Source organism: Protopterus annectens, chromosome 8.part0, assembly GCF_019279795.1.
Source record: "Protopterus annectens isolate FY-2018-M chromosome 8.part0, PAN1.0, whole genome shotgun sequence".
Taxonomy (NCBI): domain Eukaryota; kingdom Metazoa; phylum Chordata; order Ceratodontiformes; family Protopteridae; genus Protopterus; species Protopterus annectens.
This window is the reverse complement of record NC_056741.1, coordinates 1,364,333,139-1,364,344,037: the sequence shown is the minus strand read 5'-3', so window position 1 is coordinate 1,364,344,037 and position 10,899 is coordinate 1,364,333,139. Positions and strand designations below refer to the sequence as shown.

At 42.4% G+C, this 10,899-nt stretch overlaps 1 protein-coding gene across 1 annotated transcript in view; it reads left to right on the top strand.

Annotated features, from left to right (window-relative positions):
• The window catches only part of VPS11 (VPS11 core subunit of CORVET and HOPS complexes), a 620,327-nt gene that overhangs the window by 434,303 nt on the left and 175,125 nt on the right, over positions 1–10,899 (top strand). The window contains exon 10 of the mRNA XM_044080942.1: positions 921–1,121. Within this exon, the coding sequence (XP_043936877.1) occupies positions 921–1,121 (201 nt within the window). The remainder of the gene's footprint in view (positions 1–920; positions 1,122–10,899) is intronic.

Sequence of the window (10,899 nt, the reverse complement as noted above, 5' to 3'; positions counted from 1 at the left end):
GACCCTCTAAATTGGCCCTAGGCATGAGTGCATGTGTGTGCCTTCTGTGGAAGGTTGGGCGCCAGGCTGGCAACTCAACACTGTAAAACTCCACTGTCAATCATGAGCGGGCAGGTGATCTGCTGTGGCGACCTCTAAATGGGAAAAGCCGAAAGAAGAAGTGATGCATCCTTCGGAAGGCTGCAGGTCAAGGTAACTCATGCTGGACACTTAAATTTGTTAAATTAGTGAAGGAGGGAGATTCTTTGCTGTTTGGTGCTTATCTATTGGTATTCTAACACACATCAGAAGAGTTATTGGGGCAATGCTGCTGGAGGAAATCCCCCCTGTCATTGATGGAATTGGCAGTGCTAAATGCCCTATGCCATTGATCTCAGAGTTTACCAGAGGTGACACGTACAGTTTTGCCTCATCTCTAATGTATCCCATGACAAGCACTTCCTGATGGATGTTGTCAGGCCAACTAGATTTGTTACTAAGTAAAGGCTGTGTCTGAAGATTAGTGGCCTAAATTACAAGCCAAAAGAATGCAGTGAGTTTTGTGATCACGCAGAAGAGAGCAGCTGAAAGACTATTTGGCAGAAAGGAGGCATCTTCCCTTGAGCTACTAAAGACCATTCATGTCAAATTTGCAAAAGCAAGAATACCTAGAGGATTTGCTTAATAGACACCCTAATTAACCGTTAAACTAAAAAATAAAAATAGAAGCGCTATTATGCCATGTGTGTTTTGTCTTTTGTAGAAGTCTTCTATTAAACAGAATTATTAAAATAGTAAAACATATATCATTGTTTTTCTTTGCAGCTTTGAAACTTGTATCCATTTGTATTTTTGATTCTTTTCCATACTTTCCTGTTTCAGCTATACTTGAGCATGTTGATTCAGATCTTTGTATCCTTTTGCTTTTTTCTGTCTTCCAGAATTATCAGGAGGCCCTGCATTACATTGGCAAGCTACCTTTCAGTGAGGCGGAAAGTAACATGAAGAAATATGGCAAGACGCTGATGCATCATGTGCCTACTGAAACAACCAAGCTTCTAAAAGCCCTGTGTACCAGTTATTGCCCTAGTGGGGAATTTCCTGGGGGGCGAGATATTTCTGGAGCGGATGAGCAGAAAAGGGTAGAGCTCAGTACATTTTTCATTTTGTTGCTTTGGACTGAGGATGTAATTTTTTACTAATATGTCTAATAATAGTTCTGGTGGAGCTACTAGGGATGCTGTTTATTTTTCAGGACAGTTATTTGGTTTACACTAAAGAAATGTTTTCTTACAGATTTATTTTCCTACAAATTTTATACAGAGCAACATGTTTTAGAAAAAAAAAATCTGTAATAAATGTTGTATCGAGGAGTTTCATTTCACATTGTAATTCAGATATGGTTTTACTGAAAAACAGACTACGTTGTTTAATACAAATGCTGAGAAAGATTTAAACAAAATGCAAGAAGACCTGGGCACAGTTATTTTCATTCTACATGAAGACTCTGGGTACTGTGATGTTTGATCCCACATGCATGAAGTGTTGAACCCAGTAGTTGTGGCTGCTCACTATCCAGACACAAGTGCCACAAGTTTATGTGGTCGCGACACAAGTTGAGTGGCAGCCTGATCAGATAACTGTGCATCCACTCAATGGACATGCTGCAGTCTGGTTGAAACTTCTCATGCTTAGTGCTTGGTAGGACTGAAATGGGCACCATTTTAAAACTTTTCTTTTCATTCGTTCATTCATTCTTTGCAATGGTGCCAGTTCTCTTTGATCCATCTTGTTTGGATACCAAAAGTACAGAGGAATATATTTAGAAGTATGGATTAAAAAAGCTTCTGTTATAGCAGGTAAGGATATGTTGAAGGAGACTAAAAAGAAAATACAAAAACTGAGAAACTGGAAGTTCTTGTTTATGGCTTATGGATAGTAAGATACAATCAGTGAATATATGTGGGTCCTTTTAGTTTCATATATATATATATATATATATATATATATATATATATATATATATATATATATATCCGGCATATTTTTATCAACCAGAGAAGTTGTGGACAATAATTAATAGAGAGTTGAAGGAATTTGTCTGGGAGGGGGGAGAGTTAGGTGGCATAATCTTATCCTCCCACTAGAACAAGATGGTTTAGGATTACCTGATTTGAAGGGATATTCTAAAGCTACACATGTAAGGTTTATCTACATAATACAAGCAGAAGATTATAATTCAAAGTGGAAAGTAATGACTGTGATGCAGGGGGAGTTCAAGAAATAAGGAGAGGGTGGGATTTTGGATGCAGATCCTTAAGGTGAATAATAACCATCATACAGAACATTATATTCATAAAGTTGCAGAAAGTGTACTAACAGCTAAGTCACCATATAAATGGACAAAGGAGATTTTGCCAATAGGGAAGACTGCAAGAGGGGGCTGGAATTTACTAGAGAAAACTGTCAAATGAACCAAAGTGTTGGGAGCAAGTAACTAGAAAGGGAAAGGTAATAGAGTGGCATTAGGCCAAGAAGAAGTTTGGACTTACTAATGTAAATAGGTGCTGCTGTTTTTGTTTTTCTCCCTTCTCTCTTTCTTCTTGTTCAGTTTTAAGAAATGTAGGCACTGCAGTGTAAAAAAGAAATCTGGTTAAAAGAGCACGGCAGAAGAAACATTGTGTGCTTTTTCTCTTTCTTGCATGGGAGAATGACTGGGTTTAGGCTATTAGCTTAATCTAGTAACAAGTTTTTAGCAAAAGCAAGCAAATGAAAAAAAAACATTGAATATTGTAAGGCTTTTTTTCTAGTAAACAGTTCTATGTTTGGTTCTCATGTCTCTGGCAGGCAATCTGATAAAGAGAAAATGTTTTCTGAAAGCATTCAAGTGTTTTCCCAGCTGAGAGAGCTATAAAGATAAGACAAAACCAGACATCACTTAATAGAACCATAGGCTTTACCACATGTTTTAGCATGGATAGCCTTTCTTTTAGGTTAGCTTGAGTCTGTATGTGTGGGGCTGTCAGTCTGGAATATTTGTTCTTCTTAGGAGGGTAAATCTTCAATATTTGAAGATGTACATAGTTTTGTGTGTTATTATTAAGTTAATTGTTTTTTTAAGGGAGTATTGGGGTATGTGCAGATTTTTCTTTGAGGCTTTTCAATAAAACAAAAAGTTCTGTACGATGTGGAATAGGCTCAAATGGGGAGAACAAGAAACAACTGTATAAAATATTAACCTGCAAAACAGTACATCCATGTAACACAAAAGCTGAAATTAGACATTTAAAAAATACTGTTATACATAAAAGGTGGGCATAATAATCTGTCAAGAATATGATGGTTTCTATAAGTCTTAAATGTTAATGGTCTCACAGATAATTACAAAAAAGAAAAGAGTAGTGAACTATATTAAAAATATAGAGTACAAACAGCTGTGATATGGAAGACACACTGGGAAAGAATTGAACATCTGAATTTGATAAAGAAAGGTTTTCAGGATGGTTATTCACCAGAATACCAGAGGCAAAGGAAGAGAGGAGTACACAACAGGTGCTCCAGTAGTAATAGAAGAGGATAGAAAAGACAATACATACAAATATTTCAAGCACGGGCATTAATGCCCCTCTAGCTTGCCAGTATGCCAAAAGACTTGTTCCCATAATAAGTGTCCAGTCTATTCTTAAAAATGTCTAAATTAGTACTTGCTTTAATGTAATTTGGTAGTCTGTTCCATGCATCAGCTACTCTGTCAAAGCACCAATTGCTACACTTCTCATTCCTATAGAATCCTCTATATAGGTTGGCTGATGATTCTCTAGTACTTTTTGCTAACCCCAAACATTCCCAGAGGTAGTTCTCTAAATGCCCTATATACTTGAATAAGATCTCTTCGATATCTGTAAGAGACACACTGTACAAGTTCAAATATTTTAGTCTTTCGTAATAACTTAAATGTTCACATCCATGGATGCCCTTAGTATATTTCTGCTGAACACTTTCCAGTTTACTCATGCTTGTTTTCTTATAAGGTCTCCATAGTGTTATTCCATACTCAAGTTTGGGTCTAATGTAACTAACAAACAATGACTTCATCATTTTTGAATTCCTAGACGTTCTAAATCTTTTTAAAGAACCTATAGTTCTATAACTATCATTAACCAATTGGTTGATATGATTAGAAAACTCATAGCTGAATCTACCCATATACCAAGGTCCTTAAATGAGTGTACAGTTGCAATCACTGTGTGCTGTATTAAATATTCACCTTTCAATTTATGTCTCCCAAATCTCGCATGCTTAGTTTTTGATCTATTTATCAGAATATTATTCTTCTGTGCCCATATGGTCAATTTAGTTAAGTTATTTTGCAGACATGCCTCATCTTTAACACATGTAATCAGTTTAGCCAGTTTTAGGTCATCTGCATATAGACAGTAGAACACCTCAGATGAAAAAGTTAGGTCTGAAAGATACAATCTAAACAAGTAAGAGCCTAGGACAGAGCCCTGTGGGACACCCTGACTGTAAGTTACCAAGGATTTCACCTGGACAGTTGCTGTATGATACTTGCCATGCCCTATTTGTAAGCCATGCAGCTATCCATTTTATCAGGAGTACATCAATACCTAGTTGTACTAATTTATTGATCAGTGTTTTGTGTATGACTCTGTCAAATGCTGAAGTTATCTATATAAATTACATCACAGCACAATTTTTCATTCATAGCTGTTATTATATTGTTATAGAACATCATGCTACAGGAGATCTGTTTTCAACACATGCATGCTGATATATGGTTTCAAGTCCCAGTCTATCCAGGTCTGACAATAGCTTATCCAGTTATTACCTTCTCCATTGTTTTTCCACAACATGAAAGTAGACTTAAGGGTCTGTATGACTCTGGGTTTGTCCTACTCCCGTTTCCCTTGAAGACAGGTCTAATAAGCACGTCTCCAATCTTGAGGAATGCCCACATATTTATATGATGTAGTGTATAGTAGATATAATGATACTGTAAGTTCTTGCTGAAGTGTTCTCAGGTCATTGTTACTAATTCTGTCTCCTCCCTGTGCTTTGTTAGGATCCAATTTCCGCAGTTCTTTTTCAATGTAATTTAATTTGACTCCAGTACCTGGGGGTTACCTGGATGTCATGAAGACAACTCATCACTCCTCCTGCGGAGCCAAACTGTTTTGTAAAAGATTTTGTAAATATATCTGTAATCTGTTGTGTCTGAGAATGTTGTTGTCGTGTCTTTCGGCTTTTCCCGGTTAGGGGTCACCACAGTGGAACTCCGGTCTGCTAATGATTGGCAGTAGATTTTTACGTGCCGAGTTGCCAGCTCTGACGCACAACCTTCAACGAAGGTACGCCCATTCACGCATGTCTCCACACAGTAGATGCTCTAGCTGAGAATCGAACATTACGTCTTACTGTGCGGTGACAATGCTACCGCAGCACCACCACCTCAGTCTGTTGTGTCTGAGAATACATTTTAGAATCTGCACACAGTTTGTGTGTGTTTAGTCCTTTTACATCTTATGCATCTATAAAAAGGTTTCCTGTTATGCCCAATATTTTAATATATTTTCTTCAAATGTTTATTGATCTTGTCTCACACTATATCTGTTTGTCCACCTTGTTTATTTCAGTTTTCAAAGTTGTAGTTCAACCTCACTTCCATTTCTTATATTTTTTGTCTTTCACCTTAATCAGATATCTTGTTCTTATGGAAATATATCCCCCTGTTGTTGTATGCCTAGATCCTGATGTTAAATATTTTTTTTTTTACTCTTTGCACTCAATTTCTCTTTCAAAACTTTCCACATTCCATTTGCAGTTTTTTCCACAGAAAAACCTCACTCCAGTTAGTTTTACATAGCGACTCTTTGCTTCCACATAATCTGTAATTAACCTTCTGTGCACTGGTTTAGATTTCATTTTGGCAGAATTATCTAGCAACAAATTAACCTTTATAACCCCATGATCACTGCACATCAGTGGTAGTAAAACTTGACTTGAAGTAACAGTAATTTCTTTAGGAACACAATGTCTAGTATGTTCTGTTCCCTTGTAGGCTTTTTTACAGTCTGAAGCAATTGTTGGCCCTGAATATATGTTGTGAATAATTTCCTTACTAGCATTGTTGAATCAATATTATTCCAGTCTGTTTCTGGTAAATTTAAGTCCCCAGCTAATATTATTCATCCCTCCTGTGTTTCATGCAAGAAATGTATGAATTCCTCTAGGTCATCTGCACTTGACTTTGATGGTCTATACACTCCAACAGTTGTTATATGTTCCAGGGTCATGTTTATTGTCAGAGTTACACAATCTATAGTACTGGTGTTATCATTGAACATGTAATAATCACAGGTCTCATAATTATCTTTAATCCCTATCATAACACCTCCACCTGATCTTTTGTTAGAATGTCTGTTACAGTAAAAACATTTATTTATTGTTCTTTCTCCATGTTTCACAAACAATAGCAACATCAATCTTGTGGGAACATAGCAAATTTTCCAATAAAAAAAAAACTTTATTATTAATACTCCTAGCATTAACAACCACCAGAGGTTCATCAGATGTTGCTATCTGTGAACTGTTAAATTTTTGACCTGGAAAAATCCTGCCTAGTGTTTGTCAAATATTGCAAAATATCTGCTGCACAAAGTCTCTTCCCAGATCTTGATAAAAGCACGCTATCGTGTCTGAACCCATGTGTGCCCAAAACTAGGCTTGGATGCTCTACACATTTCTATTTTTTAAAATGGGACATTTTTTTCCATGTAGGTATTTACCCAAAAAATCTTTTCATTTACAATGACCTGACTATCCTTTCTATAGGTGATTCTGAAAAATATGTCCTAACACCAGTACAAGCTATACTATCAGGAGGGCTGTCAGTTCACTACTAACAGTCAGAGAATCCTTGCAGATGACATAATTTGTACCAACATGAATAAAAACGGATCTGTACTTCCTTACATTAAGGCATTCCAAGGCTTGTCTCACATCTTCTATTTTTGCTCTTGGCAAGCATAACACTATTCGATGTACATTATCTTCTCTGCAAATATAAGTATCAGTTCCTCTAATAATTGAATCTCCAATTACAAGAATATCTTTGCTGGCTAGCTGTGAAGAAACTTCAGCTTCTAATACAGTAATAGCTGTTCTATCAATTGTTATGAAGGATAGATCTTCATTACCATTAGTCCTATTAATCCCACTGTTTTCATCGTGTATTAAATTCTCATCCAGCTGGTATTGTAAATCCACAGCTTGAGCCATGTAGTCAACATCTGTCTTTTTCTTCATTTTTCTTACAGTAGTGTTCTTCATTCCTTCCACGTTCAGTTTTGATTTCTTCCTTTTTCACCTGCCCCTTGCCTCTTTTTTTCTACCTTCTCTGTTGGAAAAATGATGGCTTTTTCTGTAGACTCTAGGTTTTTTCATTCCCTGTAAACGTGTTACATAACAAAGCAGTGTCCTTTTTACTATGTATTCTCTTTACTTTACAGTCATTAATCAGTTTTTCTTTCTTGCTATTTGTTCTGAACTTGTTCCTTCTTTTTTTTATTTCCTTCTAAACAAACTGGAGCCTCAGATTGCTGAATACTTGCATCCAGAATTCCAGAGTTGTCAGGGGCATCGTCTTGCTTCATAGGGGTTGAATGATCTTTGCAGACAATAGTTGCATCATTTCCTAAATGTGTTATATTTGTTCTATGCCTAACATTATATCTGAAGTAGTTAACTTAATTTGTGCAGCAACCTTTGGGAATCTGATCAGACCTCGGATCCGAGCCGGCAGTTTTCAACAGCTTTAGATCCGAGCTCCAAGCTCCTCCCCCTACCCATAATCCCCTGCCAACCCTGACTGACCCCAGATCTAGTTTGCCGCGGTTTAGTTCAGCAGCTTGATCCAGAGTTTCCAGGCGTTTTCGTTCTCTTTGTGAGAAAAATTTAACTTTTATAACAATTTTCTTTAACCTTTGGTGTGAGTGTGTGTTTAGCTCCCCTTTTCTGTCTAAAAGCTCTCTTAGTTTAAATTATTTTATTTCTATTTAACCTCCCCCTTCATTTGTGGTTCCGTCAGGGTTGTGTGTGTGTGTTTGGGGCCTAGTGTGTGTGAGTTACTTTCTTTAAGTATGTCTGAGACCCCAAAGGTAATGTTTTCTAAGTGCACCGAGTGTGGCCATAAGCTGGCCCCAGCGGATGGCCACACTCGGTGTGTCTTGTGCCTTGGGGTTGAACACCTGTCCTCTGGTTGTACCATTTGTGCAGCGTTCAACCCCAGGGCACTCAAGGACCGGAGGTCCAAGCTGATTCTGGCTGGTCTTCTGCCCCCGGACTCGGCTTCTACCTCCGGTCCTCCCGTGGCTCCTGCTTCCCTCCCCCCAGCCGGAACTCAACCTCCCGCCTTAGGCCCAAGGGAGAGGGAGGCCAGGAAAGAAAGGAGGAGGGAGAAGCACCACAAGCGGCAGGCCAAGGCCTCCGCTTCGGCCCCCCCGGCTAAGCGGTCTTCTCCCTCCACGTCTTCTGGGTCTCCTCCTTCTCGGATCCGGTCCCCGTGCTTTTCACCGGTTCCTGAGGAGGAGGAGACCCGATCTCCTTCGAGGTCATCGAGGCGACACTCGCGCCCCGCCTCGGTGGCCTCGTCGAGATCTACTAGAAGTCTCACGGATGCAGAATTGGACCGGATGATGAGAAGATTCCTCCAGGCCCAACTGCAGATGGGAATGTTCCTGCCCCCCCCCCTCCGGGGGGGAGCTCGACCCCCCTTCTTTGCCCCGATAGCTCCTTCTCCATCCTGTTTCCCGGGTTCGGAGTCTTCTGAGCCGGGCAGCCTTGGAGCCGGGGGTGTGTCGGCGCCGATAGTCTCGGGTACTTCGGTGCCGACACTTCCCTCAAGTCTGAGGGGTCCATTTTCTTCGGATCCGAGCTCTCGGAGCCGAGGGCTGAGCTTCGGATCCGGCGGTATCGGTATGCCTTCGGCTCCGTCAGGGTCGGAGCATGCTGGTCCGTCGGATCCGATCGCTTCGGCGCCGGCCCCGATCCGTCCATCAGATCCGAGGGAGAGTCTGCTTTCGGATCCCAGAGAGAGCAGCTCTCCCTCAGCATTCGACGTGGTGGAGAGGGTCCTGTCGAGGGATTCCAGGCCCCCGACCCTTACCACGGCTCCACCCTGCACTCCTTCTCAGTTGGGCCCGACTTCCATCACCCGGCCCCAGGGACAGCCTGCTTTGACGTCCCAGGTAGTTCCATTGGAACAAGACGTTGCTGGTAAGACCTCCTCAGACAGTCCCCCCCCCCCCCCCGAGGAGGTTCCTCACAAGCGAAGGTTCAAGAGGAGGCACCTGGACTCCCCCGAGTCCTTGTCTGAGGACACAGATTTGGAGGAAGGGGAAGGCTCCCCAAGATCACCCCCCGAAGATGTCTCATTTGGTGACATCATGGAGATGCTCAGAATAAAGGGGGGGGGTCTGCCCCAAAGCCTACCTCGGACAAATCCTTGTTCCTGGAGGCATTTGAAGCAGGCCCGTCTACCTCTTGGGTGTCCCCTCCGGCCGACCCCCTGGTAGACTTGATCACTACCAGGGTGTGGAAGGAGCCGGACACTGTGGATCCAGTCCCCAAGTGCCCAGACAAGATCCTTAGCCCACCCTCTGACAAGTCCCACTGAAGTAAGGGTCCCCCTGTAGATGCCATGTTGGTGGTGGCGGCCACCAAGAGGGAACTTGCTCAGGAGAGTCCCTCGGTTCATCCCCCGAGCAAGGAGTCTCGGTCGATGGACCGCCTAGGGAAGCGGGTGTTTAGTTCGGCTACCTTCTCTGTGAGGTCGCTGAACTACATGGCACATGTGCTCCAACTGCAGCGGGACCTTATCAAAAAGTACGCTGCATCGCCCCCCGAGTCCATGTCGGCGGAGGACAAACAATTGCACTCCACCTGGATGGACACTCTACGATCCATATCTAACACCTCTATGCGGCTTCTGTCTCATGCCACAGAAGGAGCAGCTAGAGCCGGTGGAGCGGGCCTAGTTATGAGCAGTCAGGCCTGGCTCCGGCACTGTGATTTCGCGGAACCATTTAAGGCGTCGTTCGCTAATGCCCCCCTTTGATGGTTCTGCCCTCTTCAGCAAAACCGTGTGAGATACCTTGGTCCAGAGTGAAAAGGACGGGAAGACGTTGTCTGCCATTGGAGTCCGCTTCTCTGCTCCCCAGAGGTCCTTTTCTAAGAACCAAAAGGGACAGAAGATGATGTGGTTCCGGAAGTCGCAACAGTCCTGTCCCGCTCCGGACTCCCAGCCCTTCCGCGGCAGAGGAGGGCAGGGTGGATGACGCCCTAGAGGCAGAGGGGGCCCGCGGAACTTTGGATCCAGAGAACCCTTCTCGCACTAACCCACACAACACCCCTGAGGGGTTGCCCGACTGCTCCACTCTGGGGGCGTTTCTCGAAGCACCCAGCAGCTTGGGAGTCCATCATGACAGACCACTGGGTGCTTCGCATCATTTCCAGAGGATACCAAATTCCCTTTTCTCATTACCCACACAGCCCAAGATACCTCCCTGATGTCCCACCCAATCAGAGGGAGGCCGCAGCAATGGGAATCCAACACTTGCTGGAAAAAAGAGCCATCCAACACGTCCCCCCAGACCAGTGCGGGTCCGGGTTTTACTCCAGGTTCTTCTTGGTGCCAAAAAAGACGGGGGACTTAAGACCGATCCTCGACCTCTCTTCCCTGAACCTGTCAGTAACCAAAGAGAAGTTCCGCATGGTCACTCTTCAAACCATTCTCCCCCTTTTGTGGGAGAACGATTGGATGTGCTCTATAGACCTCAAGGATGCGTACTACCAAATTCTGATGGACAGGCGATCCAGGAGGTTCCTCCGCTTCCGGCTGGG